At 43.7% G+C, this 23,143-nt stretch overlaps 1 protein-coding gene across 1 annotated transcript; it reads left to right on the top strand.

Annotated features, from left to right (window-relative positions):
- Nucleotides 1-2,275: 2,275 nt before the first annotated feature.
- Nucleotides 2,276-23,134, top strand: LOC115137412 (uncharacterized). Its single transcript, XM_065024106.1, has 7 exons — nucleotides 2,276-2,770; nucleotides 4,101-4,177; nucleotides 4,252-4,419; nucleotides 11,008-11,163; nucleotides 13,121-13,232; nucleotides 20,031-20,140; nucleotides 20,799-23,134. Exons 1-7 carry the CDS (start codon nucleotides 2,488-2,490, stop codon nucleotides 21,738-21,740), a joined length of 1,848 nt encoding a protein of 615 aa, XP_064880178.1. The 5' UTR covers nucleotides 2,276-2,487; the 3' UTR covers nucleotides 21,741-23,134.
- The last annotated feature ends 9 nt before the right edge of the window (nucleotides 23,135-23,143 follow it).

The following is a 23,143-nucleotide window of genomic DNA, read 5'->3' as shown; positions in this document are numbered from 1 at the left end:
CCAATTGGAGTTTACCAAAAGGCACCTAAAGATTCTCAGATCATGAGAAGCAAGATTCTCTGGTCTGATGAAACCAAGATGGAACTCTTAGGCCTGAATGCCAAGTGTTACGTCTGGCGGAAACCTGGTACCATCCCTACGGTAAAGCATGGTGGTGGCAACATCATGCTCTGGGGATGTTTTTCAGGGGGAGGGATAAGGAGACTAGTCAGGATTGAGGCAAAGATGAACGGAGCAAAGTACAGAGAGATCCTTGATGAAAACCTGCTCCTTAGCACTCAGGACCTCAGATTGGGGCAAAGGTTCACTTTCCAACAGGACAATGACCCTAAGCACAGAGCCAAGACAACGGAGTGGCTTCGTGACATGTCTCTGAATGTCCTTGAGTGTCCCAGCCAGAGCCCGGTCTCTGGAGAGACCTGAAAATAGCTCTGCAGCAACACTCCCCATCCAACCTTACAGAGCTTGAGAGGATCTGCAGAGAGGAATGGGAGAAACTCCCCAAATACAGGTATGCCAAGAAGATACCCAAGAAGACTCGAGGGTGTAATTGCTGCCGACGGTGCTTCAAAAAAGTACTGAGTAAAAGGTCTGAATACTTATGTAAATGTGATATTTCCATTTAAAAATTTTAATACATTTGCAAACATTTTGCTTTGTCATTCTGGGGTAGTGTGTAGATTGTTAATCAATTTTAGAATAATGCTGAAACGTAACAAAATGTGGAAAAATTCAAGGGATCTGTATACTTTCGAATGCACTATTAACTATATTTGGTTGTCTGTAAAATAACTTTACCTGCACCTGTATATGGACGATACTGTTGTGTATTCTATTGCCCCCCCCCCCCCCCCCTGTAGACCAGGCACTATCTGAACTACAAGCTGCTTTCATTATAGAAAACCTTTGACCTTAAATTAGTATTGAAATAATTGGCTTTATAGTTATGTGGTGACCTCACGTGCCCCGCTTACCATCAAAACAGTGGAGGCTGCTGAGGTGAGGACGGCTCACAATAATGGCTGGACTGAATGATTGGAATGGCATAAAACACATGGAAACCATGTGTTTGATGTATTTGATACCATTCCACCCATTCCGCTCCAGACATTACCACAGCCCATGTGTATGTCTTATTTTATTTGTTTGTACTTTTATTTTCTTGTGTAATTTGTTGTGCAATTGTAAGATGCAGGGTTCCCTTGCAAAATAAACGTTCTCCCTGTTAAAATAAATGTAATTTAAAAAAGTACAGTGCACATACTCTTTTCATTTAGCCACACCATTTGAGTTATGACACCTACCAATAACAGGAGTGATTACTGCGGCAGCAGTAAAAGTAGAAGTTGATCAACTGAAGGGGAAGATTCCCGGTGTTTGTGATGCTCGTCGTTTGGTGCGATGCAGACAGGGTGAGAGTGGGGAAACAGAAGAGTCTGTTCTTTTGAGTTTTGATGTTGAGTATTTTCCCATCAAAGATGTTTGGGTATATAAGTTATCCTGTATGAGCTTTTGTGCCAAATACATTACGTTGTTACAGGTGTCAAGCTTATGGGCATGTGGCAGTAATGTTTAGGAGGGAGGTTCCTAGGTGTGAGAAGTGTGCAGAAGGGCATGAGACAAAGAAATGTGTAGCATTGGGGAAAGTAGTGGTATGTGTTAATTGTAGGGGTGCCCATGGGACTGGGGATCAGAAATGTCCTGTGCGAGAGAGGCAGGTTGAGGTGGTTTCCAGGGTTAGAGTAGTGCAGACGTGTCATATGCTGAGGCAGTGAAGAAAGTAGAGGAAGATGGGTCAAGGAGGACGGATCCTGAGAGGAGTGGTGTGAGTAGTAGATCTGTACCAGTAGAGGGATAGGCCAACAAGTGATATGTTTCAGTAAGATTGGATTTTCGGCATTTACAGCAATGGTTATCAACTGTGCTGCAGGGATGGAATGTAAGTCTCAGAAAATTGAGGTTGTGGTGGCAGCTGCAGAGGTATTTAGGTTTGCGAGACTTGACATCAGAAGAGTTACAGGGTGTGTTGAGTGGTGATGTCCCATTCTTTAAGGTTGTTAGCATGAGGTAGGACTAAATAGATTTAAATATTGGAGTAGAGTGGTGGTCTTTTTTTGTGAGTGTAGTGTTAGATGGTAGGGTATTTGTTTATTTCGTTTTCAAGCAAAGTATAAGGTAGTTGTACTCCAGTCTAATAGATGGCGGTAATGCAACATATATTGGATGCCAACCGCGTTAAACCTCCTCGAAGAAGAACAACATCCTTTCTCTTCAGTGTAAACGGAAGTAAACAATGTCAACGACCAAGAAACATTTCCACTTCAGCGTTTTTAATTTGGTTATTTAGACGTTTATCAACACAAATGAACTCAGAATATAGACCATTTAACAGCAGAGCACCACATTCTTACCCCATGTAGTCTTTAATTCGCGTTGTAGACAGGACTTTATTGATAGATGTTATCTAGGTAACGCTAGCTGCTAACAATGGCTAACTGTATGGTTTTTCACACTCAAATAGCCTCCATCATGGAGGTGCTTGCGAATGCAGCCGTTGCAGATATTTGTAAACTCGTAGACGACGACTATGCAGTGTTTCGTTTGGAAATTTCTCAAAGCCAGAATGATAACAGGGCATTGCGGAGGAAACTACAGCTACTGGAACTGAAGATGGCACGGGAGCGCGCAGAGAGGACAATGCGAGATCGCGTCCTCGCCAGTCGTCCCAGTAGTGTCAAGATCCTTGACCGATACAGAGGAATGGCAAGAGGTACAATTTCGCCCCATTCCCCTCTGCACATGTGTTCAGATTTGGGTCTTGGTTAGTTTTTGGATAGTATGAAATAATTTCCCTGATTACTTAGCTAGCTAGCTATGTTGTGCAGACACAATATCGTACAGGTATTCTGACCAGGTGAGCGCTACTTTTGGATGTAGATTGCAGAATGAGAGCAGGTCACACAGTCGTCAGTCAGGGCCCCGAAGAATCATTCATAGGTTGTTGTAACCAGAGCCACACATTTTTGGTTTGTCATACACGTACAATGTTTTGATTATTACTTGAAAAGTCACTAAGATTATATTTGGTTGTGGTCTTTTTTTTCTGCGAAATACCTATTTTGGATGCAGCTGTTAGCTAGAATGCTAACGCTCATTGACATACAGTGCATTTGGAAAGTATTCAGACCCCTTGACGTTTTCCAAATTTTGTTACTTTACAGCCTTACTCTAAAATGTATTACATCATTTTTCACTCAATCTGCACACAATACTCCATAATGACAAAGCAAAAAGTATTCAGACCCTTTGCCATGAGACTCTAAATTAAGCTCTGGTGCATCCTGTTTCCATTGATCATCCTTGAAATGTTTCGACAACTTGATTGGAGTCCAACAGTGGTAAATTCAATTGATTGGACATGATATGGAAAGGCCCCACAGTTGACAGCAACAGTGGCCTTCATCATTCTTAAATGGAAGAAGTTTGGAAACACCAAGACTTCCTAGAGCTGTCTTCTCGGTAAAACTGAGCAATCGTGGGAGAAAGGCCTTGGTCAGGGAGTTGACCAAGAACCCGAAGGTCACTCTGACAGAGCTCCGGAGTTCCTCTGTGGAGATTGGAGAACGTTCCAGAAGGACAACCAACTCTGCAGCACTCCACCAAATCAGGCCTTTATGGTAGAGTGGCCAGACAGAAGCCACTCCTCAGTACAAGGCACATGACAGCCCGCTTGGGGTTTGCCAAAAGGCACCTAAAGATTCTCTGGTCTGATGAAACCAAGATTGAACTCCTTGGCCTAAATGCCAAGCACCACATCTGGAGGAAACCTGGCACCATCCCTACAGTGAAGCATGGTGGTGGCAGCGTCATGCTGTGGGGATGTTTTCAGCGGCAAGGACTTAGAGACTAGTCAGGATCGAGGGAAAGATGTACGGAGCAAAGTACAGAGAGCTCCTTGATGAAAACCTGCTCCAGAGTGCTCAGGACCTCAGATTGGGGCAAAGGTTCACCTTCCAACAGGACAACAACCCTAAGCACACAGCCAAGACAATGCAAGAGTGGCTTCAGGACAAGTCTCTAAATGTCTTTGAGTGGCCCAGCCAGAGCGCGGTCTCTGGAGAGACCTGAAAATAGCTGTGCAGCGACGCTTCCCATCCAAGCTGCCATAGGGGAGCTTGTGAGACTTCCCTATGACATTGTTTTCCAATTCTACTCATGTACCGGTAATAACCTCCCCTCTTCTTGTGTCAGGATGCAGAGGCTGCAGGTCCTGGGGTCAAACTGGAGAGGTCTGAAGGAGAGGAGGACACACGGCACAGCAGTGACATCCAGACTGGACAGGCTGGAGTGCCCCCTGAAGCCACGGAGGACCATACCACCGCCTCAGCGCAGCCCAGGACCCGAAGCAGCATCACGGAGGTCAGTGGAACGGCAAACGCCGTTCTCAAGTCAGAGACAGACACCAAGACTTTAACTGTAACACACAGGCTCTTACACCCAGGATCTGACCACAGATCAGACCCAGAGAAACTGGGGTTGGGGACACTGGGCTGTCCTCCTGCTCCTGGTTCAGAGTATTTACCGGTATTTCAACAGAGCCAGAGGACAGTTTATTCCCTTGGAGATGGTGATGCATTAGACACTGGTGGTGATGGCCTGTCTTGTTCTTACACTACAGAGATGGACCCTAGCAACATGTCCTTGGGTTTAGATACACAGACTGATCTGTCTAGAGGGGACTGGAACCAGTACAGTAGTAGTCTATACTCTGATGGGTGCCTAGATAAGAAAGGGGAGGTTATGGTTGTAAATGAATTGACTGTGAAATTGGAGGGTAACACTCCTCCCACATGGAATGCAGATAGTCACCTAGGAGACGGACACTCACAGGGCAGAGATTTCTTAGATTATAGGGAAATCATAGAGACAAATCCAAATGTTGCGATCCACTCCCCTTTACACGTGTTCAGGGATCGTGACCCAGTGTCCACGTCGATGGGGCCTTCTGATTCACAAGGCCGCGCCCTTTTCGATCAGGTATTGAACTCAAACGACAGTGTTAGACCCCAGGCTCAGGGAGGGGGATCAGAATCTGTCAATGGTAAAGAGAAGCGGTTCCTCTGCGTGTTCTGTAACAAAGGCTTCAGCTGCCCCCAGAAGGTAGAGATCCACCAGAGGGTCCACACAGGGGTGAAACCCTTCAGCTGTACCCAGTGTCACATGTGCTTTGCTGAGGCTGGCACCCTGAAGAGGCATCAAAGAGTCCACACAGGGGAGAAACCATTCAGCTGTACCCAGTGTGAGAAGAGGTTCTCCCGTCAGCACCAGCTGAAGATGCACCTGAAGGTCCACACCGGAGAGAGGCCATTTGCCTGTATGCACTGCGGGAAGAGGTTCTCAGAGAGGAGATACCTCAGGATACACCAGCAGAAAAACCATTCCACTCTATAACCTAGAAAGTTACCATTCCACTCAATAGCGTCTGATGTTAACATCAAACCCTGCATTGAAGGTGGACTCAGTGAAATGACAGATGCACAAAGTAAACAGCAGTAGTTGGTCAATTTCCGCAACAACAAAGAGCATTGAAGTGCAAGGCCCAGACATTGTGGGATATTTAAGGCATATATATATAAGCCTGACATTCAGAGGTTTAGCTACAACCTTCTAAAGTCGAAGAGTCAAAGAAATTTGACTTTGCTTGGGAAGTAATCTTATACCATATGTGACTCTCGCTATCAATTCACTTTCTGTAAAATATAATATGTATAATAAAATTGAATGTTCATATAAATTATTATTATAATTATATTTGGTAGCAGAATAACTTTTGGGGAAATCTGGTCTATCATTTATTTTCCTTATCCATTATTTTTTATTATTATTATTATCATTAAATAGCCTACCTAAAAGATGTAATGAGTCTTTGTTAAACTATGTAGAACTGCAGGAAATTAGCTTCAAAACAAAATTCCTAGGTCCCTAAAATTTAACAAAATCAAGCTGGGGGGCTATAGAATGATCACAAATACCTGTTTCATCACTTATATTTAACTACTTATTTTTTTCCAAATACACTTTTAATGAGAAAATGAATGCAGTTTATCAAGTCCATTCAGATTTGTAGTTGAGATGTGTGTATATGTGGTTTTTATATGGTCTAGTTAAAACTTGTTTGTTTAATAAACAAAACATTTGACTTTTCATTCTAAGACTTTCATTGAGACTCCCTTTAATATACATAACTTCTGATCATATAAATCACACAACAGCACTTTATAACCAATATAAACGAAATATACCTACACATACACACACTAACAAACACCTATTTATTATGGAACATTATGCCAGACAAAATTGAACGGGCCTATTTATATAATGAATTCGTAGGGCAGAAATGATAAAATATTAAAGTACTGGACCTCTAAGTAAAGGCTTCAGTCATGCCAAAGCAATACATAAATCCAATATGGTTCGCTCCTTGTTCAAGAAGGACCTTATTCCCTTTATTCAGATTATAACCTCACTTTCGGTTGTTTGAAAATTAAACAATCTTCAAAATATCACTCTTTTTAAAACAAGCCATAGAAAGCTGGTTGCCATTTCAGTTTAATCCACCAGAGAAAAGACAGAACAAATATTACAACACATATTATGGTTAAACTCAAATATACTAATTGATATAAAAAAAACACACAAAAAAACAGTAATCTTTGTAAATTATATCATAAATAGGACTGGTAGAGTTATTTCACACATGCAGTTTACAAAAATATGGAAATGTCTGCTCTATCCAAAATTACAACCAACTGCAGCATTACTGCAAAAATGAATGAGGCAAGTGAAAGGGGTACAAGGTAACGAATTTGTCTGTCAGACCTGCATTAAAGACCAAAATTGGTTAAAGAAAATTGTGATAAATAAAAGTATACCAGTTTCATTTTAGGACCAAATGCACCATACAGGTTGCAAAATAGTTGAAGAGATTTTCGATGTACCGATTCCATGGTACGTGGTTTTTGTGACAACTACACTTGATTCAAAACTTTGAGTCTTTCAATTTTTTATTATTATGCAAGATTCTTGCAACCAATATAATGTTCTGCACAGTGTGTATATCTATATATCTTTCTTTCTACAGTGCATTCAGAAAGTATTCAGACCCCTTGACTTTTTCAACATTTTGTTATGTTACAGCCTTATTCTAAAACGGTGTAAATATTTTTTTCTCCTCACCATTCTACCCTCAATACCCCAATACCCCAAAGCAAAAACTGTTTTTTTTAAAGTTCATCAAATTTATAATAATTTTAAAAAAAACGGAAATATTACATTTACATAAGTATTCAGACCCTTTACTCAGTACTTTGTTGAAGCACCTTTTGCAGCGATTACAGCCTCGTCTTCTTGGGTATGACTAAAAGTTTGGCACACCTTTATTTGGGGAGTTCCTCCCATTCTTCTTTGTAGATCCTCTCATGCTCTGTCAGGTTGGATGGGGAGCGTCGCTGCACAGCTATTTTCAGGTCTCTCCAGAGATGGGGTTCAAGTCAGGGCTCTGGCTGGGCCACTCAAGGACATTCGTAGACTTGTCCGGAAGCCACTCCTGCATTGTCCTGTTGGAAGGTGAACCTTCGCCCCCAGTCTGAGGTCCTGAGCGCTCTGGAGCAAGTCTTCATGAAATATCTCTGTACTTTCCTCCGATCATCTTTCCCTCTATCCTGACTAGTCTCTGCCGCTGAAAAACGTCCCCAGCATGATGCTGCCACCACCATGCTTCACTGTAGGGATGGTGCAAGGTTTCCTCCAGACGTGACGCTTGTCATTCAGGCCAAGGAGTTCAATCTTGGTTTCATCAGGCCAGAGAATCTTGTTTCTCATGGTCTGAAAGTCCTTTAGGTGCCTTTTTGCAAACTCCAAGCGGGCTGTCATGTGCCTTTTACTGCGGAGTGGCTTCCGTCTGGCCAATCTACCATAAAGGCCTGATTGGTGGAGTGCTGCAGAAATTGTTGTCCTTCTGGAAGGTTCTCCCATCTCCACAGATGAACTCTGGAGCTCTCTGAGTGACCATCGAGTTCTCGGTCACCTCCCTGACCAAGGTCCTTCTCCCCCAATTGCTCAGTTCGGCCGGGCGGCCAGTTCAAGGAAGAGTCTCGGTGGTTCCAAACTTATTCCATTTTAGAATGATGGAGGCCACTGTGTTCTTGGGGACCTTCAATGCAGGTACCCTTCCCCAAATCTGTGCCTCAATATAATCCTGTCTCGGAGCTCTACAGATAATTCCTTTGACCTCACCTCATGGCTTGGTTTTTGCTCTGACATGCACTGTCAACTGTGGGACCTTATAAACAGGTGTGTGCCTTTCCAAATCATGTCCAATCAATTGAATTTACCACAGGTGGATTCCAAAAAATAAGGTATATCAGTTTATATATTTTTTTTATAAATGTGCAAACATTTCTAAAAACATGTTTTCGCTTTATCATTATGGAGTATTGTGTGTAGAGTGCTGAGGAAAAATATTAATTTAATCAATTTTAAAATAAGGCTGTAACATAACAAAATTGGGAAAAGGGGAAAGAGTCTGAATACTTTACGAATGCACTGTATATATGGGGGATACAACCATCCCAGCTCTACAGATTTTGCTGCGAAAGGACAGAGTCATTAGATCACTTGTTTTGGTACTGTCCATATGTGGCTTGTTTTTGGTTGCAGGTTCAGGAATGGCTGAAGAATTGCTACATTTACCTGGCGCTAACTCTGCAAATAGCACTGCTGGGTGATTTTGAAAAGTCATAGTCAATCGATCAATAATATAATAATACTCTTAGCAAAAATGGTCATCTTTAATTTACAATTGTAGAAACAATGAGAATAGAAAGGTTCAGAACATTGGTCAAACAGCACATTTGAAAAATACAGTGGGGAGAACAAGTATTTGATACACTGCCGATTTTGCAGGTTTTCCTACTTACAAAGCATGTAGAGGTCTGTAATTTTATCATAGGTACACTTCAACTGTGAGAGACGGAATCTAAAACAAAAATCCAGAAAATCACATTGTATGATTTTTAAGTAATTCATTTGCATTTTATTTATTGCATGACATAAGTATTTGATCACCTACCAACCAGTAAGAATTCCGTCTCTCACAGACCTGTTCGTTTTTCTTTAAGAAGCCCTCCTGTTCTCCACTCATTACCTGTATTAACTGCACCTGTTTGAACTCGTTACCTGTATAAAAGACACTTGTCCACACACTCAATCAAACAGACTCCAACCTCTCCATAATGGCCAAGTCCAGAGAGCAGTGTAAGGACATCAGGGATAAAATTGTAGACCTGCACAAGGCTGGGATGGGCTACAGGACAATAGGCAAGCAGTGAGAAGTGAGAAGGCAACAACTGTTGGCGCAATTATTAGAAAATGGAAGAAGTTCAAGATAACGGTCAATCACCCTCGGTCTGGGGCTCCATGCAAGATTTCACCTCGTGGGGCATCAATGATCATGAGGAAGGTGAGGGATCAGCCCAGAACTACACGTCAGGACCTGGTCAATGACCTGAAGAGAGCTGGGACCACAGTCTCAAAGAAATCCATTAGTAACACAGTACGCCGTCATGTATTAAAATCCTGCAGCGCACGCAAGGTCCCCCTGCTCAAGCCAGTGCATGTCCAGGCCCGTCTGAAGTTTGCCAATGACCATCTGGATGATTCAGAGGAGGAATGGGAGAAGGTCATGTGGTCTGATGAGACAAAAATAGAGCTTATTGGTCTAAACTCCACTCGCTGTGTTTGGAGGAAGAAGAAGAATGAGTACAACCCCAAGAACACCATCCCAACCGTGAAGCATGGAGGTGGAAACATCATTCTTTGGGGATGCTTTTCTGCAAAGGGGACAGGATGACTGCACCGTATTGAGGGGAGGATGGATGGGGCCATGTATCGCGATATCTTGGCCAACAACCTCTTTCCCTCAGTAAGAGCATTGAAGATGGGTCGTGGCTGGGTCTTCCAGCATGACAACGACCTGAAACACACAGCCAGGGCAACTAAGGAGTGGCTCCGTAAGAAGCATTTCAAGGTCCTGGAGTGGCCTAGCCAGGCTACAGACCTGAACCCAATAGAAAATCTTTGGAGGGAGCTGAAAGTCCGTATTGCCCAGCGACAGCCCTGAAACCTGAAGGAACTGGAGAAGGTCTGTATGGAGGAGTGGGCCAAAATCCCTGCTGCAGTGTGTGCAAACCTGGTCAGGAACTACAGGAAATATATGATCTCTGTAATTGCAAACAAAGGTTTCTGTACCAAATATTAAGTTCTGCTTTTCTGATGTATCAAATACTTATGTCATGCAATAAAATGCAAATTAATTACTTAAAAATCATACAATGTGATTTCTGGATTTTTGTTTTAGATTCCGTCTCTCACAGTTGAAGTGTACCTATGATAAGAATTACAGACCTCTACATGCTTTGTAAGTAGGAAACACTGCTGATTTTGCAGGTTATCAAATACTTGTTCTCCCCACTGTATATGACAATTAGAAATCAAAACGGGATGGTCTTCAGGGATAGATGGGAGGGGTTGAGGGTAGCTGAAGGGTGGGCCCAAAATAAATAGAAATAATGTAAAATATACTATGTCCGTAAAATGTATATAGTATGTATAAGCTGGAAGTTGTCCATTCGTTTACTGAAATTAGGCGAGGGGTGGTTGATGGTCTGATGATGACTTTTGACTTATCAGTCTCACTGAGGTGAGCCGACTGTAAACTACTGTCTGATTGGTATTAGCTGACTCTTATTTACCCACAACATCATAATTTATGTCCACCATGATGGGTGTAACAGCAATGAAGTTAACTACAGTACAGGTCTCATGTAGTGGAGATGGGTAAACACTCCATGTTTAAAGTGTGTTTTATCTCTGCGTTTTTAGTGTGTACTGTACGTATCTGATGGAGTCTATGTCTATGTAATCTGTATCACCTCTCTCTTCCAGGAGGAGGAGGTGCTACTGGTGAAGGAGGAGGGGTGTGAGGAGGGTCTGGGGAACCCTAAGGGGACCATGGTCATGGAGGACAACCAGACTACACCTCCTCTTGAACCAACAGAGGAACCAGCTGAGCAGCACAGGACCACACACAGTCTCACTGAGGTGAGCCGACTGTAAACTACTGTCTGATTGGTATTAGGTCAGGGCCCTTATCCACAAAGCCTCTCAGAGTAGGAGTGCTGATTTAGGATCAGTTTTGCCTGCCTTGTTTCCTGTTATTAGTTGATTTTGTTAGTGCATCCCTATATCTAATTTATCAGCTGTTGTCAAAGCCAAAAAGACTATCAAATCAAATTTTATTTGTCACGTGCGCTGAATACAACAGGTGTAGATCTTTTCAGGGAAGTCAGGAACCAATATACACAGTCAGTTAGGAAAGCTAAGGCTAGCTTTTTGAAACAGAAATTTTGATTCCTGTAGCACTAATTCCAAAAAGTTTTGGGACGCTGTAAAGTCCATGGAGAATAAGAGCACCTCCTCCCAGCTTCCCACTGCACTGAGGCTAGGAAACACTGTCACCACCGATAAATCTATGATAATCGATCATTTCAATAAGCATTTTTCTACGGCTGACCATGCTTTCCACCTGGCTACCCCTACCCCGGCCAACAGCTCTGCACCCCCCCCAGAAACTTGCCCAAGTCCCCCCCTGCTTCTCCTTCACCCAAATCCAGACAACTGATGTTCTGACAGAGCTGCAAAATTTGGATCCCTACAAATCAGCTGGGCTAGACAATCTGGACCCTCTCTTTCTAAAATTACCCACCGAAATTGTTGCAACCCCTATTACTAGCCTGTTCAACCTCTCTTTAGTATCATCTGAGATCACCAAAGATTGGAAAGCTGCCGCGGTCATCCCCCTCTTCAAAGGGGGAGACACTCCAGACCCAAACTGTTATAGACCTATATCCATCCTGCCCTGCCTTCCTAAATCTTTGAATGCCAAGTTAACAAACAGATCAAAAACCATTTTGAATCCCACCATACTCCTTTTTTGTTGGCTGGCCCTCGCTACATTTGTCGCCAAACCCACTGGCTCCAGGTCATCTATAAGTCTATGCTAGGTAAAGCTCCGCCTTATCTCAGCTCACTGGTCACCATAGCAACACCCACCTGTAGCACACACTCCAGCAGGTATATTTCACTGGTCATCCTCAAAGCCAACACCTACTTTGACCACCATTCCTTCCAGTTCTATTGCTGCCAATGACTGGAACGAATTGCAAAAATCACTGAAGCTGGAGACTTATATCTCCGTCAGAGCAGCTTACCGATCACTGTACCTGTACACACCCCATCTGTAAATAGCACACCCAACTACCTCATCCCCATATTGTTTTTTTTCTTTCTCTTTTGCACCCCAGTATCTCTACTTGCACATCATCATCTGCACATCTATCACTCCAGTGTTAATGCTAAATTGTAATTATTTCCATTCTATGGCCTATTGATTGCCTTACCTCCCTAATCTTACTACATTTGCACACACTGTACATAGATTTTTCTATTGTGTTATTGACTGTATGTTTGTTTAACCCATGTGTAACTCTGTGTTATTGTTTTTGTTGCACTGCTTTGCTTTATCTTGGCCAGGTCGCTGTTGTAAATGAGAACTTGTTCTCAACTGGCCTATCTGATTAAATAAAGGTGAAATAATTTAAAAAAATAGAAATACAGTTAAATGCTTACTTACAAACCCTTAATCAACAATGCTTTAAGAGGTTTTAAGAAAAATACGTTTAAGTAAAAAATAGAAAATAAAAGTTACAAATAATTAAACAGCAGCAGTAAAATAACAATAGCGTTATGACATCCAGGCATTTCAAGTATACTCAATTTTCAAAACGTCGCACACTAATCTTTTCTTTTTCAAATACTCAAACAGCTTACTATTTAGGATGCAAATATGGTTATTCAGACACAGCCCATGTCTTTCAAGGATCCAACCACGAATGAGTGTCAAAGAATAAAATCTTAGTATCAAATCAACTAAAACGTTTGAATAGTACTCATAGCGAATGTCTTAATCCAACATCCTCTCACTCTGTATCTCTTACAGTCAGTAGACATGGAGGAAGGGAAGCCTGATCTGCTGCTGGTCAAAGAGGAGACAATAGAGGACGGACCAGAGAGCATTGATCTGCTGAGTGGACTAAAGATGGGGGAGCAAGGTAAGGGAGAAATACATATAACCTACATACAGTAATATCAGGATGTAGGAATGGACAGAAACCTAACAATTTCAAAGACCAATGTATCTAAAAGGGGGGAGGCACCAAATTCACTGGGGTGGAATTGGTGTGGAGCGTTCATGGGTGGCATTTGACAATTTCTTTGAATTCCTCATGTCTAAATTATTGTTAGAAAAAGTTTGGTCCAAATCAGAGGTTAGATGCTATATTTATTGAACAATATATGAATCCTATAAACTAGAATGGACAAGTTGGGTGCAATCAATTAGCTTCATTTCTCAGAGATGAAATTATATTTCAAGCGAATAATGTTGCAGGAATGCTAATCTTATCTATTTCGAACAACAAAAACAATTTCAGAACAATCTGAGATGGTGGGTGTCAAAATCCTCTTGTGCTTCTTGAGGTGGAATGACCCTAAAGCATCCATACCAGGAGTCCACCCTCACATTCAGATAATCAAATGAACTCATGAGTCTGGACAATTGGCTCACAGTGTAAGACGCCTAGTTCCTAACGCTTATCCCCACTTGCGACTTAAGTTCAAATCCCCAATGGGGTCATAATTTTTCTTTTGATATGTGGACATTCATTGTGGTATTGTGTTGAGAAGAAAAGTGCAGTCGTCACCTCAAATGAAGATTAAGAATTGAATTTCATAAGGAGCTAAGCCTAAGACTTTCTTCTGTCGTCTTCACAAACATACTGCTAGGACCTACAAATATCTTAGTATATGAGGCTGCATGGTTGTGTACACTTGCCTACATGTAGGATAGGACTACATTTTATATGCGTTTTTAGAATCATTATCTAGCTTACCTTGTCTCACGTGTAAACAAAGTGTAAATTGACTGATCTGGCTAGGTTCACCAAGTGTCCAGCCTTGCCTTCTCCTAGCTTTACAACTTGAAGTCACTCAGACCAAGACGCAGGCTGTAGAATAGGCCTAATACATAAATATTTGTTGCTACAATGAATATACATTTGAAGTCAGAAGTTTACATGCACCTTACCAAATACATTTAAACTCAGTTTCACAGTTCCTGACATTTAATCCTAGTAAAAATTCCCTGTCTTAGGTCAGGTAGGAACACCACTTTATTTAAAGAATGTGAAATGTCAGAATAATAGTAGAGAGAATGATTTATTTCAGCTTTTATTTCTTTCATGACATTCCCAGTGTGTCAGTAGTTTACATACACTCAATTAGTATTTGGTAGCATTGCCTTTAAATAGTTTAACTTGGGTCAAACGTTTTGGGTAGCCTTCTACAAGCTTCCCACAATAAGTTGGGTGAATTTTGGCGTATTCCTCCTGACAGAGCTGGTGTAACTGAGTCAGGTTTATAGGTCTCCTTGCTCGCATACGATTTTTCAGTTCTGCCAAGAAATTTTCTATATGTTTGAGGTCAAGATTTTGTGATGGCCACCCCAATACCTTGACTTTATTGTCCTTAAGCCATTTTGCCACAACTTTGGAAGTATGCTTGGGGTCATTGTCCATTTGGAAGACCCATTTGCGACCAAGCTTTAGCTTCCTGACTGATGTCTTGAGATGTTGCTTCAATATATCCACATAATTTCCCCCCCTCATAATGCCATCTATTTTGTGAAGTGCACCAGTTCCTCCTGCAGCAAAGCACCCTCACAACATGATGCTGCCAACCCCGTGCTTCATGGTTGGGATGTTGTTCTTCGGCTTGCAAGCCTGCCCCTTTTTCCTCCAAACATAATGATGGTCATTATGACCAAACAGTTCTATTTTTGTTTCATCAGACCAGGGGACATTTATCCAAAAAGTACGATCTTTCTCCCCATGTGCAGTTGCAATCCGTAGTCTGGCTTTTATATGGCGGTTTTTGAGCAGTGGCTTACATTTACATTTACATTTAAGTCATTTAGCAGACGCTCTTATCCAGAGCGACTTACAAATTGGTGCTTTCACCTTATGACATCCAGTGGAACAGCCACTTTACAATAGTGCATCTAGGTCTTTTAAGGGGGGGGTGAGAAGGATTACTTTATCCTATCCTAGGTATTCCTTAAAGAGGTGGGGTTTCAGGTGTCTCCGGAAGGTGGTGATTGACTCCGCTGTCCTGGCGTCGTGAGGGAGTTTGTTCCACCATTGGGGGGCCAGAGCAGCGAACAGTTTTGACTGGGCTGAGCGGGAACTGTACTTCCTCAGTGGTAGGGAGGCGAGCAGGCCAGAGGTGGATGAACGCAGTGCCCTTGTTTGGGTGTAGGGCCTGATCAGAGCCTGGAGGTACTGAGGTGCCGTTCCCCTCACAGCTCCGTAGGCAAGCACCATGTCTTGTAGCGGATGCGAGCTTCAACTGGAAGCCAGTGGAGAGAGCGGAGGAGCGGGGTGACGTGAGAGAACTTGGGAAGGTTGAACACCAGACGGGCTGCGGCGTTCTGGATGAGTTGTAGGGGTTTAATGGCACAGGCAGGGAGCCCAGCCAACAGCGAGTTGCAGTAATCCAGACGGGAGATGACAAGTGCCTGGATTAGGACCTGCGCCGCTTCCTGTGTGAGGCAGGGTCGTACTCTGCGGATGTTGTAGAGCATGAACCTACAGGAACGGGCCACCGCCTTGATGTTATTTGAGAACGACAGGGTGTTGTCCAGGATCACGCCAAGGTTCTTAGCGCTCTGGGACGAGGACACAATGGAGTTGTCAACCGTGATGGCGAGATCATGGAACGGGCAGTCCTTCCCGGGAGGAAGAGCAGCTCCGTCTTGCCGAGGTTCAGCGTGAGGTGATGATCCGTCATCCACACTGATATGTCTGCCAGACATGCAGAGATGCGATTCGCCACCTGGTCGTCAGAAGGGGGAAAGGAGAAGATTAATTGTGTGTCGTCTGCATAGCAATGATAGGAGAGACCATGTGAGGTTATGACAGAGCCAAGTGACTTGGTGTGTATAGCGAGAATAGGAGAGGGCCTAGAACAGAGCCCTGGGGACACCAGTGGTGAGAGCACGTGGTGAGGAGACGGATTCTCGCCACGCCACCTGGTAGGAGCGACCTGTCAGGTAGGACGCAATCCAAGCGTGGGCCGCGCCGAGATGCCCAACTCGGAGAGGGTGGAGAGGAGGATCTAATGGTTCACAGTATCGAAGGCAGCCGATAGGTCTAGAAGGATGAGAGCAGAGGAGAGAGAGTTAGCTTTAGCAGTGCAGAGCGCCTCCGTGATACAGAGAAGAGCAGTCTCAGTTGAATGACTAGTCTTGAAACCTGACTGATTTGGATCAAGAAGGTCATTCTGAGAGAGATAGCGGGAGAGCTGGCCAAGGACGGCACGTTCAAGAGTTTTGGAGAGAAAAGAAAGAAGGGATACTGGTCTGTAGTTGTTGACATCGGAGGGATCGAGTGTAGGTTTTTTCAGAAGGGGTGCAACTCTCGCTCTCTTGAAGACGGGAGGGACGTAGCCAGCGGTCAGGGATGAGTTGATGAGCGAGGTGAGGTAAGGGAGAAGGTCACCGGAGATGGTCTGGAGAAGAGAGGAGGGGATAGGGTCAAGCGGGCAGGTTGTTGGGCGGCCGGCCGTCACAAGACGCGAGATGTCATCTGGAGAGAGAGGGAGAAAGAGGTCAGAGCACAGGGTAGGGCAGTGTGAGCAGAACCAGCGGTGTCGTTTGACTTAGCAAACGAGGATCGGATGTCGTCGACCTTCTTTTCAAAATGGTTGACGAAGTCATCTGCAGAGAGGGAGGAGGGGGGAGGATTCAAGAGGGAGGAGAAGGTGGCAAAGAGCTTCCTAGGGTTAGAGGCAGATGCTTGGAATTTAGAGTGGTAGAAAGTGGCTTTAGCAGCAGAGACAGAGGAGGAAAATGTAGAGAGGAGGGAGTGAAAGGATGCCAGGTCCGCAGGGAGGCGAGTTTTCCTCCATTTCCGCTCGGCTGCCCGGAGCCCTGTTCTGTGAGCTCGCAATGAGTCGTCGAGCCACGGAGCGGGAGGGAGGACCGAGCCGGCCTGGAGGATAGGGGACATAGAGAGTCAAAGGATGCAGAAAGGGAGGAGAGGAGGGTTGAGGAGGCAGAATCAGGAGATAGGTTGGAGAAGGTTTGAGCAGAGGGAAGAGATGATAGGATGGAAGAGGAGAGAGTAGCGGGGGAGAGAGAGCGAAGGTTGGGACGGCGCGATACCATCCGAGTAGGGGCAGTGTTGGATGAGAGCGAGAGGGAAAAGGATACAAGGTAGTGGTCGGAGACTTGGAGGAGTTGCAATGAGGTTAGTGGAGGAACAGCATCTAGTAAAGATGAGGTCGAGCGTATTGCCTGCCTTGTGAGTAGGGGGAAGGTGAGAGGGTGAGGTCAAAGAGGAGAGGAGTGGAAAGAAGGAGGCAGAGAGGAATGAGTCAAAGGTAGACGTGGGGAGGTTAAAGTCGCCCAGAACTGTGAGAGGTGAGCCGTCCTCAGGAAAGGAGCTTATCAAGGCATCAAGCTCATTGATGAACTCTCCGAGGGAACCTGGAGGGCGATAAATGATAAGGATGTTAAGCTTGAAAGGGCTGGTAACTGTGACAGCATGGAATTCAAAGGAGGCGATAGACAGATGGGTAAGGGGAGAAAGAGAGAATGACCACTTGGGAGAGATGAGGATCCCGGTGCCACCACCCCGCTGACCAGAAGCTATCGGGGTGTGCGAGAGCACGTGGGCGGATGAAAAGAGAGCAGTAGGAGTAGCGGTGTTGTCTGTGGTGATCCATGTTTCCGTCAGAGCCAAGAAGTCGAGGGACTGGAGGGAGGCATAGGCTGAGATGAACTCTGCCTTGTTGGCCGCAGATCGGCAGTTCCAGAGGCTACCGGAGACCTGGAACTCCACGTGGGTCCTGCGCGCTGGGACCACCAGATTAGGGTGGCCGCGGCCATGCGGTGTGGAGCGTTTGTATGGTCTGTGCAGAGAGGAGAGAACAGGGATAGACAGACACATAGTTGACAGGCTAGAGAAGAGGCTACGCTAATGCAGAGGAGATTGGAATGACAAGTGGACTACACGTCTCGAATGTTCAGAAAGTTAAGCTTACGTAGCAAGAATCTAATTGACTAAAATGATTAAAATGATACAGTACTGCTGAGGTAGGCTAGCTGCGTTGTTGACACTACCCTAATCAAGTCGTTCCGTTGAGTGTGAAGTTTCTACAATGCTGCTTTTCGGGGCAAGCTGGCTAGCTAGCAGTGTTGGTTACGTTACGTTGCGTTAGGAGAACGACAATAGCTGGCTAGCTAACCTAGAAAATCGCTCTAGACTACACAATTATCTTTGAAACAAAGACGGCTATGTAGCTAGCTATGTAGCTAGCTACGATCAAACAAATCACACCGTTGGGACTGTAATGAAATGAAATGAAAATATGATACTACCTGTGGAGCGAAGCGGAATGCGACCGAATGCGAAAGTTCTATTCAGTAGACGTTGGCTGGCTATTGGCTAGCTAGGAGTGTCTCCTACGTTAAGGACGACAAAATAGCTGGCTAGCTAACCTCGGTAAATTAGGATAATCACTCTAAGACTACACACTCTAACTACACAATTATCTTGGATACGAAGACAGCAAAGACAACTATGTAGCTAGCTAACACTACACTAATCAAGTCGTTCAGTTGAGTGTGATAGTTACTACAGTGCTACGGTAGACGGTGAACGTGTTGGGCAGATAGGAGACGACGAAATACGATAATTACGCAATTATCTTTGATACAACGACGACTATGTAGCTAGCTAAGAAGAAATTGCTAAGATTAGACAAATCAGACCGTTGTACTATAATGAAATGTAATGAAATGTAATGAAAAAGTTATACAACCTGCAGACCGAAGCGCGGATGCGACCGGCTTCTTCCTTGCTGAGCGGCCTTTCAGGTTATGTTAATATAGGACTCGTTTTACTGTGGATATAGACACTTTTGTAGCTGTTTCCTCCAGCATCTTCACAAGGTCCTTTGCTGCTGTTCTGGGATTGATTTGCACTTTTCGCACCAAAGTACGTTCATCTCTAGGGGACAGAACGCGTCTCCTTCCTGAGCAGTATGACGGCTGCGTGGTCCCATGGTGTTTATACTTGCGAACTATTGTTTGTACAGATGAACGTGGTACCTTCAGGCATTTGGAAATTGCTCTCAAGGAGGAACCAGACTTGTGGAGGTCTACAATGTTTTTCCCCTGAGGTCTAGGGGATTTATTTTGATTTTCCCATGATGTCAAGCAAAGAGGCGCTGAGGTTGAAGTTAGGCCTTGAAATACATCCATAGGTACACCTCCAATTGACTCAAATTATGTAAATTAGCCTATCAGGAGATTCTAAAGCCATGACATCATTTTCTGGAGTTTTCCAAGCTGTTTAAAGGCACAGTCAACATAGTGTACTTCTGACCCACTGAAATTGTGATACAGTGAATTATATGTGAAATAATCTGTCTGTAAACAATTGTTGGTGCATGACTTGTGTCATGCACAAGGTAGATGTCCTAACAAACTTGCTAAAACTATAGTTTGACCCAATTGACCTAAGCAGGGCCAAATTGACCTGTTGCACAAATGCGAATGGATGTCGGCTCTACCGCTTGAGGTCTCTGAGTTGAATTTGTTATTTTGTTACCGGATATAAATTATATGCTCAGCTGGCCGTCCACAGCATCGTGGCTTATTTGGCCAGGTTGCCCTTTGAGAAAAGCTAGCTGCTAGCCATTTTAGACTGATGGTTTAAAGCAAGTCTAAGCAAAAGTTCATAAGTATGGTCCCCTTATGTAGAGTTGTCTCTGCCATGTTTCTAAAGGTTGTTGGCTGGAGGCTAACAGAGGAGACTGGGCGGCCATATTGGATTCCCAGACCCAGATGGGTGCAGCCAAGGCCTCGGGGGACGACACCAGAGGCAACATATTGGAGGTCAGTGGATGGGAATCCATTTATTTTTTACCAGCTGAAGATGCACCTGAAGGTTCACACGGGAGAGAGGCTGTTGTATGTAGTTGGAAACTGGATGAGGTGAACTAAGGAAAGAATGAGTATGATGAGGCAGAGTAGATGATATGGGGATGGTGTCTGTAAAAATGCTCCACTGATGAAGAGTGACAACCTTATCATGGTGTTTGATGCTGGTGTTTTATGAGGAAAATTCATTTTATCAAAGCGAGGGTACCAGATTTACAGAAAAGGTCAAGTGTTACCATAGTGAGAAATTATTCTACTTGTCACATTGCTTTGTGCAATAAAAGTACTGTACTTCATGTTCTGTGAGTGTATGACCATTTTGTTCAAATTATATACAAAATCGACTCTGTGCTGACTGACTTTCAAAAAAGAAATTCAGGCACAGACTTTCCCTTATCTTAGTCAAACCAAACATTAATTATTGAATCAACACATAAGGACATTTATTATAGTAAACTCCAATGGCTCCATATTGTTAGGTGCTTGAATCACAGTGTTAGAGATGGGCTTGACTGTGGTAAACAGTTTATAATATGATGTCATGTTTCTGTGTGTACAGCAAAGAGTTTCTTATATAAGGTTTTATGATTGTCTTTACAATTGTTGTTTGCAGTGTGCAGTCCATGAGGACCTGATGAAATCTGGTGTTGCTGGCGGGAGAGACTGGACCTCTGAAGCAGCTGGTCACAAACCCTGGCCCCGGATCAGAACCCTGGATCAGGAGCCGTCACTCTTCCTTCCTGAGTCAGAACCAGAACCGAACCATGTGGGACAGAGACTCCAGCACCACGCAGAACACAACCAGTGGACAGGTGGACTGAACAACCTCAGTCCTGGTGGTCATCAGAGAGACAGAGGCTCCAGTCAGGGATCCAGTCCACAGCCCAGACCCTTCTCTTCACAGTCTCAGTGCAGGGATGGAGCAGGACCTGGGCCTGATAGAGATAGACCCTCCTGTTCCTATGATACAAACACCACAGTATCCATGATGAACAGAGCAGGTCACCCTGCACTTCAGCCTTCACAGAGAGTGGTGGGAGACTCTCATGGTGGTAGTCTATCAGGAAGTCTGTCTTCTCCTTCAGGGTCTTGTCTAATGACTAGTGACTGGATTCATAGAAAGCCTGGACCTGGGTCTAGCCTTCCTCAGTTACCTCATGGTTACCCCACCAATACAGACAGGGCCAGGATGGGTGGTCACCACGAGAGGTACCTAGCCTATAACACAGCACACAATCCCAACAACACCCAAACAATGGCTAGAGGTCAAGGAGGGAGCTCAAAGACTAACCACCTGACGGTGGTGGCACCTGCTTCTACCTCCTCTGGTGTCATTGGGTCACAACGTGGGAGGCCGAGCATTAGGACGGACGCTGAAAAGCCGTATGCCTGCCCCACGTGTGGGAAGCGCTTCGCTAAGACAAAATATATCAAGCAGCACCAGACCGTTCACACCAAGGAGAGGCCCTTCAAGTGCAAACTATGTTACAAGAGCTTCTCCTTCCAGAGTAACCTTATCAAACATAGGAGTGTCCACAATGGGGAGAAATCGTAGCACTGTGGCTTGAGATGTACACAGGGGAGATCTGGGAACAATTCTTTAGCTGACATATTATAGTCATCTTGTGAAGTGTCTCAGAGAGAGGTTTTTTTGGAATACTAAGTCCCTCAGTTGAGCATCTGGGTACGCTCACATTCTCACATGATACAGACTTGTTGTTTGGTGTGCTGGCACAGTAAATCCATTTTGAATTCACTCACTTTTTGAAAGCATCCGTTATGATTTAAACAAAACTTTCCATACATGTTTGCCCATGGAAGAAGTTGTCAGAAAGTGACGCGTGAACTCCAATGTTGCAGCTTGGACCCTATTTCACATTATCTGAAGTTTGTGTTGTGCCCCGCCATCAGTTGAGACACAACATGCTCTTGAATACAGAGTGGGTGTCATTTCAATCATAGAAATATGACTCATAGAACGGACCTATTCCTTCAGACCACTGCAATTGACATTTTTATTGAATTGACATTTTTACTTCTAATTACTACCACAACAATGACTTTCGGTCCACCCACAGTTTAATGTCAATTTAAAGGGTCATGTCATGTCTATTCTATTATCTTTATTTCAATAGGTTTCATATGGAGGATTGGCAGTATAATTTGAAACAACAGATATTCACATACAAGTCAACATTATCGGATGTGTGGACCTCCAACCATCTTTGTGGTACCATTTTAAAGTTGACATTTTTGTACATTTATCATCCAAAACATGACACCCACCCTGTATTCAAGAGCAAGTTGTGTCTCAACTGATGGTGGGCACAACACAAAAACCTTAGATTATGTCAAGTAGGCTAAGATACAACGTGTGAATATGAAAAAAATCTCATTACAGATTTAGATAATTGACTTAATAAAAAGTTTAAAAAAATACTTAATTAAAAACAAATATATAAAATAAATCTCCAGAAATCATAAAATAGTTTGACAACCCTGTTTTGTAAGCTTTTAAATATAAATCTCAACCGTTTATCTTTTCCAGTGATAAAGACATGGATGTCTCATGGTATGGTGGGGTATGCAAAATGGGTCATCTTTGAGCACCTTTATCTCCTGAATGTTTTGGTATTCAGGTCCAAAAAGTTACTTTTCGAGCACTTATACCATGGGTTTTGTTCAAATCAAAAGGGGTGCCATCAAAAAGTGGTTGAATTCAAATGGATTTACCCATAGCCAAAACACTGTCATTAAAGTGTAACACTATATTTCCCCTCTGAATTTGGTTTTGGCGATGTTCTATTCATAACAAATATAATGTCCCTCTTGTTATAACACCCCCTCCCCCCAACATTATTTGGCAATCAGGTGATTGATACCTGTTCCTTTATGTAGAAAAAAAAATAGATGATCAAATCTGTTAATAAATGAGAAATCATTTTGTGAGCGGGTTAC

Source organism: Oncorhynchus nerka, linkage group LG11 (assembly GCF_034236695.1).
Source record: "Oncorhynchus nerka isolate Pitt River linkage group LG11, Oner_Uvic_2.0, whole genome shotgun sequence".
Lineage (NCBI taxonomy): Eukaryota > Metazoa > Chordata > Actinopteri > Salmoniformes > Salmonidae > Oncorhynchus > Oncorhynchus nerka.
The sequence above is the reverse complement of the archived record's forward strand: the minus strand, read 5'-3'. Positions and strand labels throughout refer to the sequence as shown.

Excerpts from the sequence above, each read along its gene's own strand:
- LOC115137412 (XM_065024106.1), top strand. The coding sequence starts at position 2,488 with ATGGCTAACTGTATGGTTTTTCACACTCAAATAGCCTCCATCATGGAG. Across the intron at positions 2,771-4,100 it reads ATACAGAGGAATGGCAAGAG|CCAGAGCGCGGTCTCTGGAG; the intron begins GTACAATTTCGC and ends TGAGTGGCCCAG. Across the intron at positions 4,420-11,007 it reads CCCGAAGCAGCATCACGGAG|GAGGAGGAGGTGCTACTGGT; the intron begins GTCAGTGGAACG and ends TCTCTCTTCCAG.